This window comes from Camelus bactrianus, chromosome 5 (assembly GCF_048773025.1).
Source record: "Camelus bactrianus isolate YW-2024 breed Bactrian camel chromosome 5, ASM4877302v1, whole genome shotgun sequence".
Classification (NCBI taxonomy): Eukaryota; Metazoa; Chordata; class Mammalia; order Artiodactyla; family Camelidae; genus Camelus; species Camelus bactrianus.
Window position 1 is genome coordinate 104,412,954 of NC_133543.1, and position 15,167 is coordinate 104,428,120.

Here is a 15,167-nt window from a genome sequence, read left to right on the forward strand (position 1 = left end):
GCCCAGCATGAGGTCTCTGCCCTGCAGCCGGCCCCTCCACTGCCCTCCAGAGGGCCCCAGCCTTCTAACGTCCGTGCCTTCCCGTCTGGCGTGCAAACACAGACACCCGTCTGAGACACTGATTTGTACGAAAGGTGATCCTCAGCCCCCCCACACCATGGTGCCTGGTCAGGCCCCTCCATACCTGGGGAGCAGCCCTCGCTGGGGCCACCAGCCTTGGTCAGAAGCACCTCTGGAGCCCATGTCTAGCTGGGCCTCGGGCGGCTGGGATCCAGGACCCTGGGCCCAGGTCCCTCAGCACACCCACCACAGCTCCCGGCTCTGCAGCCTCAGGGCCAGCTGCCCAGGGCCTGGCTCAGAGCAGGACCCTGGTCAAGGGGTGGGGCCGGGAGCTGGGCGTGGGTGTGCGGGCCTCCTGACCACCCCATGTGCTGCTGGGTTAACGATTCAACTACAAACTACCCATCTGGAGGAGAGGCCGGGGTTGAGGAACCAGAGTCCCACGGTGGGAGCCGGGACAGGAACTTGGACCATCCGCTCCCCACCACACGCCTGCAGCCAGGCCCCGGAGCCGCCCAGCTCCCTCCCAAGGGGCACGGCCGGAGCCACGGAAGGTCTCCTGCCCCAGCCAGCCCATCAGCCCGAGGCCTTGGGTGGGGTGGGTGTGGGTGCTGGCCCTCCGGCCCTGAGCCTGATGACCCCATGCCTCAGAGCAAAGCCGACCTGGCCCTGTGTCCTTGGGACGCAGAGTTTGGGCCTGTGTGGGGAGGGGTGGCCATAGCTCTTGAGGACGGCCTGTGTGGTTATGACTCCACAGTCTCCCTGCTAAAAGGGGTGGACGATGTCTGGGGCCCCGTTCTCAGCACTCAGGGCACAGGGGCACTTCCCCAGCCACAGGGGTCTTCTGCCAGTGCTCACAGCCCACCTCGCTGCGTCCTCGTCGACACGCCCTCGGGACCCTGTGCGCATCCCAAGGGCTGTGGGAGGTCCGCTGCAGGCCCTCAGGCAGGCTGGCTTCCGGAACCAGAGGGAGGTGCCCAAGAGACAGAGGCAGAAAGGCAGGGGGCCGCGGGAGCCTCAGAGACGGGCAGAGTGGAGAGGGGACAGACGCCCCTGGGTGACAGGCATGGGGGAGGTGGAGGGAAGAAAGGAGAGCTGCCGAGAGGGAATGCAGGTGAGGGTCGCCCTGGGCCTTCTCCCCACAGTGGTCCCAGACCCGGCTCAGAGGACCCTCCTGCCCCCTCCACAGCAGCCCCTCCCAGGCGACTGGGTGGAGCACTGGGGCTCCATCTGTCCTCCGCCCGAGGCCCGGCTCGGAAACGAGTACTGGATGCCAGGAGGGGGAGGTCTCAGGGGCCTCACGGGGGCACCCTGGCTGCCCAGCCTCTGCTGCCTGGGGCTGGGCTCCGACGACTCCTGGAGCAGCGGGTCCCGCCGAGCCCCCTGAACGTGGGTCCAGCTGCCCCAGCACGCGGGGTGGGCGGGGCGGGCGGGGCCCCTCCAGGGAGCCTCACACCCGCCTCCCCGCGCCCAGATCACTTCCAGCGCCTGCTGAACGACTCGGAGCGGGCGCTGCAGGAGGCCTTCCCGGGCGTCTTCGGGGAGCTGTACACACAGAATGCCAGGGCCTTCCGGGACCTGTACGCCGAGCTGCGCCTCTACTACCGCGGCGCCAGCCTGCACCTGGAGGAGAGCCTGGCCGAGTTCTGGGCCCGCCTGCTCGAGCGCCTCTTCCGGCAGCTGCACCCGCAACTGCTGCTGCCCGACGACTACCTGGACTGCCTGGGCAAGCAGGCCGAGGCGCTGCGGCCCTTCGGGGAGGCCCCCCGCGAGCTGCGCCTGCGCGCCGCCCGCGCCTTCGTGGCCGCGCGCTCCTTCGTGCAGGGCCTGGGCGTGGCCGGCGACGTGGTCCGGAAGGTGGCCCAGGTGCGCGCGGCCCCGGTCCCCTGGGCTGACCACAGGATGTGAGCTCTGCTCCCGGCAGGCACCGCCAAGCTGGGTCTGGGCTGAGCAGCCCCGGGGCGAGGGTCGGAGTTGGGGGGTCTCCTCCCATAAGGCAGCTCCTGTCAGGTGTGGGAGGGCATCAGCCTCAGACCCCCTGCAGCCTGGGTGTGAGCCACCTCCCCTCCGACTGGGGTCCTTGGCCAGGCCCCCCCCAGCCCCAGCTTCTGTCCCCTCGTCTGCCTGGCGGGCAGGCGTATTGACACTTCCCTGGGAGGGTTCGTGACCCTCCTGGCTGAGCACCCCCGCGGCCAGCCCCCACCGAGTCATCTGGGAACAGACGGGACCCCGAGAAGGGCTGGCGTGGGGCCGAGGTCGCACTGGTCGGGGCGGAGTCCCAGCCGGGCCCCCTCGCGGGCAGCACGCTGCTGCGACGTTGGGCTTAGGCTGCCGTGGCCCCCCAGGTGCCCCTGGGCCTGGAGTGCTCGCGGGCCGTCATGAAGCTGGTCTACTGCGCCCACTGCTTGGGCGTGCCCGGTGCCCGGCCCTGTCCCGACTACTGCCGCAACGTACTCAAGGGCTGCTTGGCCAACCAGGCCGACCTGGACGCCGAGTGGAGGAACCTTCTGGGTGAGCCTCCGCTGCCGCCACCACCTGCAGGAGGGGCTGGGAGTCAGGCCCGTCCACTCTGGGGCGGGTAGTCCCTGGGGCTAAGGGACAGGATTCCTTCTAAATGTCCTAGTGGAGTGTGACTGGGGCAGCTGCCTGGGAGGGAGCCCTGTGGGGTCACAGTTCCTGTCCTTTCCCGCTGAGCCAGTGCTTCAGATGTGTGTGCCGTGCAGCAGGCCAGCATGTGCCAGCACTAACATGTGTGTTATGTGTATACATGAATGTATGTAAGCGCCAACATGTGGGCCACCAGGCTTACATGCCAGCAGATGTGTGACGCGTGGGCCAGCCCTCGTCCAGGCCGGCTGGCCTGTGCACATGCTGATGTGTGTGTCAGCGAGCATGTACGCTGACACACGTGTGCTCGCGTGTCCATCTGCTGAGTGGACGTGAGCCAGCGTGCATCCCCGTCGGCACCTGGGAGGTGACGTGCACGTGCTGGCGAGGGGCTGGCGTGCCAATGTGCACGAGCACTAACACGTGCTGAAACACGTGCTGATGAGGGCACGCGGTGGCGTGAGGCGAGACCAGGTGAAAAGTCACACGTGAGGGGACGTGTGTGGTGGGCCAGATGATACACATGTAAGCTTAACGCATGCATGCGGTCTGCACACACGCGTGCCAACACGCCGAGCTGACTGCACGTGGGCTGCCCTAAAGGAAGCCGACGTGTGGCTCATGGTAGACTAGCACGCGTGCGTGTTGGGCCGTGTGCGCCTGTGTGCACTCGTGCAGCACGCCCTGTGTGTGCTCTCGCCCGTGCCAGACTCCATGGTGCTCATCACAGACAAGTTCTGGGGCCCGGCGGGCGCGGAGAGCATCATGGGCAGCGTGCACCTGTGGCTGGCAGAGGCCATCAGTGCCCTCCAGGACAACAGGGACACGCTCACGGCCAAGGTCATCCAGGGCTGCGGGAACCCCAAGGTGAACCCCCAGGGCTCCGGGCCTGAGGAGAGGTGGCGCCGGGGCAAGCTGGCGCTGCCAGAGAAGCCGCCCACAGGCGCGCTGGAGAAGCTGGTAAGTGGCCCCTCGGCTGGTCAGGCGCTGGCGGGGGGGAGGGCAGGGCAGGCCGATCCGGGGTGCCTGGTGGCCTGACTGCTGCCCCACAGGTCTCTGAGGCCAAGGCCCAGCTCCGAGATGCCCAGGACTTCTGGATCAGCCTCCCAGGGACGCTGTGCAGTGAGAAGCTGGCCACGAGCACGGCCAGTGATGACCGCTGCTGGAATGGCATGGCCAAGGGCCGGTAGGTGCCTCCTGGTTGACCACAGCCCATCTCATCTCCATGGTCACGGCTAGGTCCCTTCTCTAGGGCCATGTGCACAGGACCGTGCCTGATGTGGGACACACAGCAGGACACAAGCCGCAGTGAGGGCCAAAACCTCGCCCTGGGCCACCTACCCCCGACAGCACACCCCGTGCTTGGTGCCTCCAAGCCCCACTGCTGCGGTGCTTGCGTGGGCTCCCATCAGCCCCTGAAGGCCACTGGGGGTCCTAGGCTTGGCACTGCCTTGACAGGAGGAGAGGGTGGGAGGGCGTGCTGGGGCAGTACCCCTTGGCCGAGAGCAGGGCAGTGACCCAGGGCCTGCCTTCCTGGCCTCCAGGTACCTCCCCGAGGTGATGGGCGACGGCCTGGCCAACCAGATCAACAACCCCGAGGTGGAGGTCGATATCACCAAGCCCGACATGACCATCCGCCAGCAGATCATGCAGCTGAAGATCATGACCAACCGTCTGCGCAGCGCCTACAACGGCAACGACGTGGACTTCCAGGACGCCAGTGAGAGCGGGTGCTGGGGGCTGGAGCTAGGGGCCAGAGATGGGGACCACGGGGCTGGTGCAGGAGTGTCGCGGGGCCCCACGCAGCTGGGGAAGGAAGCATCCAGGGAGGGGCCCTCCCAGCCCCTGGGCCCCGACAGTGGCCCTGAGGGCACTGCTGATGCCCAAGTGTGGTCACCAAGTCCCTCTCTCCCTTGTCCCCAGCACAGTGGAGACTTGGCCAGGAGGTCCCTCCAGCCTTGGCTGACCCAGGGGGTCAGGGTGCGGTGGTCAGGGTGGAGCTGGCATTGCCAGCAGGGGAAGCCTCCGGAGAGACGCTGCCTGTGGGGTCCCCAGGCGGGTGGGCCTGCCACGGTCTCCTGTTCTCTCCAGGTGACGATGGCAGTGGCTCAGGCAGCGGCGACGGCTGCCCAGACGACATCTGCGGCCGGAGGGTCGGCAAGAAGAATTCCAGCTCCCGGACCACCCTGACCCACGCCCTTCCTGGCCTGTCGGAGCAGGAGGGCCAGAAGACCTCGGCCGCGGGCTGCCCCCAGCCTTGCCCGTCCCTCCTGCTCCTCCCCGCCCTCACCCTGCTCCTCTCAGCAGCCAGGCCCCGGTGGCGGTAACTGCCCCGGCCCCAGGGACCGAGGCCAAGGACTGACTTTGCCAAAACTCGAAACAGACAATATTTAACTCTCGGCCTAGAGGCCCCGGGGCGGGACAGGAAGGGACAGCAAAGGACCAGGGCTCTGTGCCTGTCCTGGGGCGGGGCAGGTGGCGCTGGCCCCCTAGGCCGCCCTGCTTTCAGTTTTGTATGAGGCCCTCAGGTCAGCCGGGAGCAATGCCCCCAAAAGCCATGCATTTCAGGGACCTCGGGCATGCGGTGGCCGTCTCTCCTCACGGCAGCAGCCCCGAGCACAGTCCCGCTGGAGCGTGTGTGCGAGCCTGTGCCTTCCCCTCCCACCTCCCCAGCTGAGCACTCAGGGCTCCAGGTGTCAGAAAGCAGGGCCACCCCTCAGTGCCCAAGAATCCCCGAGGGGGCATCAGGGCTCCCGCTGTCAGGGGTCTTGCACAGCCTCTTGAGATTCCGCACGGACCCTGGACCCCCGGGCCCCCCAGCATCAGGGCGAGCCTGGCTGGCGAGGCTGGCCCTAGGAAGGCACCGTCACTGATGGGTCTGTCCAGATGTCATCGTCACCAGAGAGCAGCTGCAAGGCTGCTTGGACGCACAGCCACGTCACCTCTGGGCTCTGTTCTCAGCCGCGTCTCGGTGGCACTGGGCCGTGGTCCTGGCCGTCCTCGCGGGGCCGGCAGCTCCTCCTGTCCCCACCCAGGCCCAGGGCCAGGTCCCAGCTCAGGGCAGCACAGGCCAGGGTGGCAGGTGACCCATGGCTGCCAACACTGGCCACACGGGTGCCTGATGAAACTTCAGCTCAGGGCCAGCGAGACCCAGCACTGCAGGCTGGAGGGACGCCTGGGTCCCTTCCCTGACCCCGTGCACTGCAGGGGGCCCAGGCAGCGTGGACAGTCAAGGGCTTTTCCAGCCGCGCGTACTCTGCAAGCGTTTCCCCCTTTTCTCTGAGAGCTGCTTTCTCAGCTTCTCGCAAGTAGCTTCTGAAGGACCCAGCAGCCTTCCGCAGCCTGGGACCTGGGCGCACTCCAGCCCATGCAGATGCTCGAGGCCCCTCCCCAGGACTGGGGGCCCTCCCCCCTGGGCCCTCCCCTCTGCAGGCCCTGGGGAGGGGGCTGGGGCCCTGCCAGAGAGGGGCTCAAGTTGGGGAGGGTGGGCCTCGAGGGCCTGGGGGACACAGAGCCACGGGGCCGGGGAGAGTGGTCCTGACCAGCACTGGGGCCTGAAGAAGCCTGCTTAGCGCTGCTTTGCTCCTCCTCATGGGGTTGGGAGGCCCCACGGCCGCTGGTCAGGGCCCCGAGCCTGCACTTCACCAGGCAGCCCAGTCCCGCAGGCACACCTGCCCCCTCTTCACCCTGTCAGTGCTGGGGTGGGGGCCTGGGCCTGGAGCCTCCTCTGCAGGTGAGCACCAGCTGGACTCAGGGGCTAGAGTGGGGAGTGGCTGCCCGTGTGACATGTGGTCAGCCCCAGTGGGGCCTGCACTCGGGCCCTGCCCCACATGCATCTCTGGAAAGGGCGGCCCTGCCACGTCACTGGCCAGGCCGCAGCCAGGCCAGGCCTGCTGTCAGTAGACGATGTGTGTTCTTTGAGTCCTCGTATGAATAAAAGGCTGGAGACCGCGCGTGGCTGCTCTGACCCCCTTGCCCAGCCCGGCAGCGAGTGCATGCTGTGGGCTGTGCACAGCAGGCTGCGACTTCGGGCCTGCTGGGAGGTAGGGAGGGGCTCGGACACGCGTGGCATCTGGCAGTGTGGCCCACAGCTGCAGGGTACATGTACCGCCCCAGGCTGGGTCCCCCTGCTGTCCACCCCTCCCGTGCTCTGGACACACTTGTTCCAGGTTCCAGTTCCTGCCAAGCAGCCTTAGGGACGCCCAGGAGGCCAGAACATGGGTACTAGCATTGTCCCGAGGCTGGGCCTGGCAGGACATCCTGATGGTCCAGCTGGGACAGTGCCAGAGAGAGCCCGGCCTGGCATCGCTCACCAGAGCAGGAACCCCTGCCCTCGCCACCCTGCCTCCCCAGGCTGAGTCCTGCAGGATCCTTGGGTGAAGCTGCCAGCCCCAGCCGAGCCCCCAAGCCCCCTGCATGCCGGCCGGGGCACCGGCCTCCCCAGCACCGCGCCGTGCACAGGGCCCAGCGCCGGCATGCTCGTACAGAGGCTGCAACACAGAGGCGTGAGCCACTGCGGGTCAGTTTATTTGGGTGTCACAGCCCACACTGGTCTGTCAGGCAAACATTCAACAAAGCCTCTGTCACCCGTGGCCACTTAGGGCCTAGCGGCTGGGACCCCAGGCCCCGTGAGTGTGAGGAGCAGGGTCCCCAGCACAGGGGGGCCTCCTGCAGGGCCCAGACACCTGCCAGCAGCAGCTGCATGCTCACCCACCTGTCCCTCCGTGAGTCCTGGGGTGGGCTCCGTGCCCCTCCCGGGAGGGGAGGGCTGGGGTGGTGGCCTTCTTCCCTGGGCAGGCAGGCGGCAACCTCAGGCTCACGGAGTCCTGCGTGGGCAGGTGGGCCGCCAGACGCTCACTCTTGGTTGTAGGTGGAATACGAGCATTTCAGCCTGTGTGGCAGCTTAAGCGTCTCGGTCTTCTGGCCTGGCACGTTTCCCAGATGCTTCAAAGGTTTCTTCCTTGTCAGCAGACCTGAATACATTCTCCCTGTCGGGGGGAAGGAGAGCGCAGGTGATGCAGGCACCTGGCACGGGACAGCCAGCGGGCCGGGAGCAGGAAGGGAGGGGCCGCCCCGGGGTTCTCTCAGCCTTGTCTTTGGAGCCCTGGGCCCCACCTGCCCTGGGCTGGCCCTGGACCACCCTTGAGCTCCCAAGCCCTGCCCACCCCAGGCCAGGTGCCGGTCAGTGCGAGGCCCCTCCTTGGCTCCTGTCCCCATTCCTTCCTCATGGGAATTCAGGAAGCCACAGACATCCTGACCGACCACACTGACAGACAGCAGCCAGCTCCTCAAGGAGCCGCCGGCGTGGGCGCCCGCAGTGCACGTGCACACACACTCGTGCACATACGCATAGAGTCACACTAGTGTTTGCGCACGCATACAGGAGTGCTCGCTCTGTGCCCCCCGGGTGACGCTAAGCGTTCCTTTACCCAGAGACGACAACTCTGTCTAGAAATGCTGTTTATAATCAAAGCCCTAGTCAAGTTCAGGACGGAGAACTGACTCCCCCAAACCCAAAGTCCCTAGTGAACGATGGAAAGGTTAGAACCAGGGTGTCTGTGTCCCACCTAGAAACTGAAGACACGGGCGAGTCACATGTCAGAGCCATCAGAGATGGGGCAGAGTCTGTGAGAGGGGGCGGGACACTTGGGTGGGGTCCCAGGAGGCCCCAGCAGACCCTCTGCGCAGCAGGGACTTCCCAGGCAGGACCTCCCGCTCTAAAGTGAAACCTCAGTGACTAAACATTTCCCTCCTTCCTTTGACCTGAAAACATGGACAGGAACCTTCACAGTGTCTAGCATAAACCCGCCTCTGTACCCCACTGGGAAAGCAGAGAAACACCAGCAAGAAGCTCACTGGAGACCTCAGATGAACAGCATTATTGACCTGGGGGCTCAGACCCCTGTCCCGGCATGAAAATTGCCAGAAACAGGAGGAAACGGTAGGAAATGTTTACTTTGAAGAAGTCATAGCAGCATGGTAGCCTCGGCTGAAACAACCCACTTCCTGTCAGACACATCAAAACGCTGGGCAAAATCGAAGTATTTATGAAGTCAACAGCTGCCTGAGGTCACAGGAGGGATAAGTCCCATGAACTGTAAAAAAAGAAAAGGCCCTCTGTGTCTGCAGTGAGTGGGTGCGTGGTTCCTAGATGCAGAAATATCCCCTCCAGGGCATCAAAGGTGAGCGGACAGGCGTGGGGCCGGCACCTGGAACCGGCAGCCTCGTGTGGCCTGGACTGTGGAAGGAGCAGAGAGCTCCCCCTGCTGGCTGCCGGGGGCCATGAGAGCTTTGCTGCCGGGGCTCTGAGCAGGAGCATCTCCAGGAGCACTGGAGTCCCACTGGTCCTCGGCTGACAACCGACAGGAGCAGATACAAAAGCACCGAAGAGCTCGCCCACCACGAGGCAGGCTGTGATTCCCTCAGGGAGAGAGGGGCTAGTGAATCCTCAGTTATGGGAGCTCAAATTTAAAACCTGCAATGTGCCAAGAAATGCCCACCACCGAGAGCCAGCATCCCGAGAATGCTGGCTAAAAGGGAAACAGGAATTGTCTGTAAAGTAAGTGTCGTGTGTGGTGGCCCCAGAGCATCACAGAAGATGTGGCCATGGTCACTTAGGCCCAGCTGCCCCACCAAAGCCCCTGGGCACATGCAGATGGCATAGGGAGGCTCCCACACAGGGACATGCCTTCTGGACCAGGAGAGGTGACTGTTTCGCACAATTTCATAGAGACAAACAGAGAAAATCAAACAAAATGGGGAGACAGAGGAATGTTCCAAACAAAAGAACAAGTTAAAACCCCAGGCCAAAAAAAATAATAAACCCTAATGAAACAGAGGTAAGTAATTTACCTAATAAAAAGTTCAGAGCAGAGGTCCAGAATAACGCTCAGCAAACTAGGGGAAAGAACAGTGGAACACAGTGAGAACGTCGACAAAGAATTAGACATTCTAAAAAATCAGAGCTGAAGAGCACAGTGAAATGAAAACCACGCCAGAGGGGCTGAGCAGCGGGCGAGCTTACACAGAAGCACCGTGAGCTCCATGGAGGACACAGGGGAAGCGACCCGACCGGAGCAGCAGAAAGAAAGCACGGTTTAAAACGAGGACAGGCTGGGGCTTGGGAAAAGCCCTTGGCGATGTGCGCGGCCAGGCCATTACGCCGAGCACCTCAGACTTGCTCAGTGCTCGTGTTGCTTACACCTCAGTAAAACTGGAAGGAGAAAAGAGGACAGTTTAAGGGACCTCTGAGGAAACACCACGCATACTAACATTTGCATTACAGGGGGCCCAGAAGGAGAGGAGGGAGAAAAAGGGGCAGAAAATGTACTTGATGAAATAGTGGCTGAAAACTTCCCTGAGCGGAAGAAGGAAAAGATACCGGCTACAGGAGTCACAGAGGGTCCCAAACAAGGTGAACCCAGAGAGACACACACCGAAACACAGCATAATTAAAATGGCAAAAAGTAGAGAGAAAGAATTTTAAAAAGAAAAAAAAAGAAAAATCTTTAAAAGGCAGCAAGAGCCACAAACAAGGGAACCCTGTAAAGCTGTCAGCTGACTCGGCGGCAGGAGCTCCGGGGGCAGGAGGCGGCGGCCCCGTGCATTTGCAGTGCTAGAGGGAAGAGCCTGCCGCCAGGGGCACTCCACCCAGAAGACTGTCACTCAGAGCTGAAGGAGAGAGAGGGCTTCCCAGGCAAGCAAAAACTAAAGGTTTGCTACAAGCAAACCAGCCTTACAAGAGATGGTAAAGGATCCTCTCTGAGCAAAAGCAAAAGTAAAAGTAACGAGAAACAAGAAAACACACGAAGGAAGAAAGCCATGCTGGTAAAGGCAGACACGCAGCAAAGGCGGTGGGTCGGCCACGGGAAGTGAGGCCAGCATGGAGGTTCAGGGGCAGAAGGCACAGAGTTAGCTGTAATGCAATAAAGCATTAAGAGACACACGTACAGGTGTAAGCTATGGCGTCAAAAACACAGAACATGGAGTAGGGGATAAAAATGTCAGAATGCATTCGGTCTTAATGACTCAATTTAAAACAAATCAGATTATGGATAGACAGATACAGAGACATGCAGACACCCAGAGATGGAGATAAACACAGTCACAGATACACAGAGACACATAAATATGAGCCTCATGGAACCACAAACCAAAACCTACAGCAGATATACACACACGAAAGAGAGAGGAACCCAAACGTAACATTACAGAAAGTCGTCAGACCAAGGGGCAGGAGAGGGACTGCAGAAAGAACAAAGAAGAACAAAAACAACCAGAAAACAGTAGCAAAATGGAATGAGCACATAGCTCCCAACAGCCACTCTCTGTGCAGATGGCGTCACCGCTTCAATGAAGGGCCACCGCATGGCTGAGTGGATGGGAAAAAAGGCCTGTCCACATGCTGCCGACAGGAGACTCACTTCAGAAATAAAGAGCACACGACCGAAAGTGAAAGAAAGGAAAACAATGTTCCATGCAAACGGAAACAAAAAGAAAGCTGGGGCGGTAACACTCATGCCAGACAACACGGAATTTACAGCAAAGGCTCCAGCAAAAGACAAAGAAGGGCACTGCACAGCGATAAAGTGACTAATCCAAGAAGAGGCGGTAACATTTATTAGCATCTATGCGCCTAATGTCGGAGCTCCCAAATGTGTAAGCGAATAGTAAGACATAAAGGGAGAAACTGGCACCAATGCAGTAACAGCAGAGGATCTGAACACCCCACTAGGTTGACGGGCAGAAAAGCAACAAGGAAACACTGGCCTTAAACGACGCATTAGACCAGAGGGATGCAGAGATCTCTCCAGAACATGCCATCCAGAGCAGCAGAACACACGTTCTGCTCACATGCACGCGGAACCCTCTCCAGGATGGAGCACATGCTAGGCCACACAGAAGACATCCCAGCAAATGCATGGAGACTGAAGTCCTATCAAGCATCCTTCCTGACCACAATGGTATGAAACTAGCGACCAGTTGTGGGAAGAAAACTGGGAAGAAGCACAAGCGTGCGGAGGATAAACAGCATGCAGCTCTTACAAACACGAGTCTAGGAAGAAATCAAAGAGGAGAACAGAAAGCACCTGGGACTGACGTGAACAGAGACACACGTCTCAAAAGCCCCCGGGACAGACGCAGCCAAGGCAGCCCTTGGTTGGGGGGGGAGGGGGTTGACAGTGACGCGGCCAACGGCAAGAAACCAGAAAGCTCTCAACAAACGGTCCAACTGTCCGCCAGGAGACTAGAAAAAGAAGCCCAAAGGCCAACACCAGTAGGAGGGAGGCTGTAACAGAGACCAGACTGGAATAAGGGAAGTAGAGACCAAAAAAAAATCAATAAAAATGGAAGCTAGTTTTTGAAAAGATAAACACAATGATAAACTTTTAGCCAGACTCATCAGGGGGAAAAAAAAAAAGAGCAAACGCAAATTAAAAAAAAATTTAGAAACAAAAGAAGAGATGTTACGATCTACGTCGCAGAGATACAGATGAGCATAAGAGAACACGGCAGTTACACACCAAGCCAGACAGCGCAGAGGACGTGGCTAAACTCCTAGGAACAGACAACCTTCCAAGACTGAATCAGGGAGAAACAGAAAATCTGAGCAGACTGATTGCTAGTAATGAAAGTAAATCAGTAATCAAGAAAGTCCCAAAAAACAAAAATTTAAAAAAATTTCCAGTGTTGCACCAGGTCAGATCCACGTTTTATAGGGCCTTGAAACTCGGGGTGGGGGCACAAAAAGACAAGAGCACAAACCACAGCCAAAACTGAGCTGGGAGCCCCAGCCTGTGCAGGAAGCCCCTCCAGGCTCACGCCGGCTCCAGACCCTGCGGAGGCGGGACAGCGCGGGGTTGGGGGGGGGGGCGCCCAGCTCCCCTGGCCCCAAGGATGAGCCGAGGGGCCTGCCTGCTCTGTGGCCTGGATTGAAACCTGCAGCTTCAGGCACCGAGTTTTCTGCATCCTTCCTGGGGCCCGCCCTGGCCGCCCCTCCCCCACCTGCCTCCCCAGAGAACACAGAACGCTGGCTCCTGGGCAGAACCGGCGCTGTGAATTCCAGGCCCTTTGTCCCGCCCACCGTCACCGCCCCTTCCCCATCCCGAGGCCTCCTGCCTGGCTGTGCCCCTCTCGGGCTCCTGGACACTGCCTGCTCCCAGCTTCCTGGCCGTGTCCTCTCTAGGCTCCCCTGCCCCTACCAGGCCACCCCTCAGGCCATTGCCTGTTCTCCCCAGAGAGGTGGCAGCAACCAGACTGCCGCCCTTCTCCCGGGCTCCGGCCCTCCCCTCTGCCCTGAGGACGTAGGCTTCCCTCAGAAGCATCCTCTCCGAGCCTGTTCCCCAGCCCCCATGGGCTTCCCTGCTCTAAGTGGGGCCCCTCCACCCACTCCTTCCACCTCCCACACTTGCTCCCTGGTCCTTTTCCCACTGCCCCCCAACCTGCTGCTCTTCCACCCTTGCTCCGAAGTCACCCATGGTCACCCTGGCACACCTCTGCCATCCTGCCCTCCACCTGCCCCACCTCAACTGACCCTGGTGTGGCCTCGGGCTAGGCAGGCGGCAGGTCGTCTCTTTCCCAGCCTGAGAGAGGACCCCAGAGTCCAGGTGGGTGACTGAGAGGAGACTGGAGGGGTGGGACGACGGGAGGGAGGGTCACACGGGGCAGCGTGAGCCAGGTGGCCACCTGGGCACAGTCTCTGACCAGTGGAGGGTGGGAGTGACGAGGCTGGGGAGACGGCGGGGGGCGGGGGGCTGGTCTTGGACTACCCTCAGCAAACTGACCCCTCAAAGCTGCCTGGCTAGACAGCCCTGGGGAACCCAGCCCTCCAGCTAGCGGGCAGTTACGCCTCTAAACACACACACAGACACACACACACACACACACACAGACACACAGAGACACACACACACACACACACACCCGCCACCACTGAATGAAGCAGAAGAAAATTCCACCCCTGGCTTCCCCTCTCTGCTTCTGGGGGTGGCCCCTTCTCAGCCCTTCCCCCAGCTTCTCCAGACTCACAGGATGTGGCCCTGAGGCCCCCCCCACCCCCAAGGTCAGTCTCCCAACCCCCGAGGCCACCCATGGCTGCCGGCGTCTACCTTGAGGGCTCTGCCCTGTCTTCCCTGAGCTGATGTGACATCTCGGCAGCCCCACCTCACTCAGGTGCCCACCAGGGCTTCTACTGGGAACCCCTGCACCCAGTCCCCCCGACCTCACCCTGCCCACTCGTGGTCTTGGCCCCGCACACCCCAGCACAGCGGCCCTGAGCTCCTGCCCCGGCGACCTGGCACATTCCCCTCTGACGGTCCCAGCGAGGCCGTGACCTCCCATGTGGGGGTGGGCCCGCCGAGGAGGAGCCCTCAGTTCCTCCAGGTCCAAGCCGGTGGGAAGACAGGTGGGGCCTGGAGTGGGGCCTGGGCACAGGGCCTCCCTGGCCTGCTGGGACCCCCACCCTGCAGTGGGGCCTAAGTGACCAGAACTCCGAGTTCTCAGAGCCGAGGCACCGGAGGTCAGCACGCATGCTGGCCGGGAAGAGGAGAGGTGGGGCTTTGGGGCACATCCTCCTGCTCAGGGAACAGAAGCAGGCAGGGGTGGGGGGAGCGGGTCACCAACATCACAGAACTTTCCGGGGAGGGAGCTTTGCTTTGCAAGAGTCCAAGGACAGGTGACCCAGGAGGCCCCTTTGATTCCACACAGGCTGGCAGTGCCAGGCCCTTCACTGCTTTGAGCAGAAAGTGCCTGGTCTGTCAAGGGGAGAGCTGACCTCAGGGACAGCTAAGAGCCTGCACTGTCCCTGAGTCTGAAAACCTGAACGGTTGCCTGAGGCCCTCGGGACCTGAGGGAGTGGCCGTTGGCGTGGCTGCATCCCCGCTCTGACCAGTCCCCGTGGACAGCAGGTGGGAGGGAGGGGAACGGCCAGCACTGAGGACCCACCACGAATCAGGCTGAGCCAGCCTCCCTACAGCCTTGGTCCAGAGCTTGGCACAGAGTAGGGACCGAGGAGGCACACCCGCCCCAGACACCGAGCGACCACCAAGGGCAAGAGGAGGGGCGGCGGGTTCCCATCTGATCTGAAGACGGACGCAGCCGGACCTCCTGATGAGCGGGATGTTCCAGGGAGAGAGGGACGAGAGGACAGGGCCGGGTCTGCGGCCTGAGCACGGTGGGGATGAGGGGGCTGGTCCGGACTTGCCACTAAGTAAAAATACACAAAGGCACAGCATGCACTGAATTGATGATCAGCCAGCTGGGGTGGAGCCCACGGAAAGGTACAGGTTTACACTGGAACAGCTAACTTCAGTGCAACAACCGTCACGTGGGACGCCGCGGGTCCTTTTAAGAAATCCGTGGCTGCAGTGCCAGCCGGTGAGCGGTGAGCGGGGACGGGCCCCCGGACACCGGGAGGGGATGGACTCGGGCATCGCTCTGCAGAGCCCGGAGCCGACAGCCCCGACAGCCGGGGACGAGCGGACAGCCCATCTCATTGACAG

General features: G+C 61.8%; 2 protein-coding genes across 11 annotated transcripts in view; one reads left to right on the plus strand and one right to left on the minus strand.

Annotated features, from left to right (window-relative positions):
• GPC1 (glypican 1) overlaps positions 1-6,620 on the plus strand; it is a 29,375-nt gene extending 22,755 nt beyond the window's left edge. For both annotated transcript variants that reach the window (XM_074364655.1, XM_074364656.1), the window contains exons 3-8: positions 1,535-1,926; positions 2,406-2,571; positions 3,377-3,627; positions 3,720-3,853; positions 4,212-4,387; positions 4,759-6,620. In XM_074364655.1, the coding sequence (XP_074220756.1) occupies positions 1,535-1,926; positions 2,406-2,571; positions 3,377-3,627; positions 3,720-3,853; positions 4,212-4,387; positions 4,759-4,994 (1,355 nt within the window). In that variant the 3' untranslated portion in view covers positions 4,995-6,620. The remainder of the gene's footprint in view (positions 1-1,534; positions 1,927-2,405; positions 2,572-3,376; positions 3,628-3,719; positions 3,854-4,211; positions 4,388-4,758) is intronic.
• A 553-nt stretch (positions 6,621-7,173) lies between these two features.
• ANKMY1 (ankyrin repeat and MYND domain containing 1) overlaps positions 7,174-15,167 on the minus strand; it is a 53,390-nt gene continuing 45,396 nt past the window's right edge. For 8 of the 9 annotated variants that reach the window (XM_074364650.1, XM_074364651.1, XM_074364649.1 and 5 more), the window contains one exon: positions 7,174-7,655. In XM_074364650.1, the coding sequence (XP_074220751.1) occupies positions 7,522-7,655 (134 nt within the window). In that variant the 3' untranslated portion in view covers positions 7,174-7,521. The remainder of the gene's footprint in view (positions 7,656-15,167) is intronic. The other variant, XR_012507239.1, reaches the window with a different exon arrangement.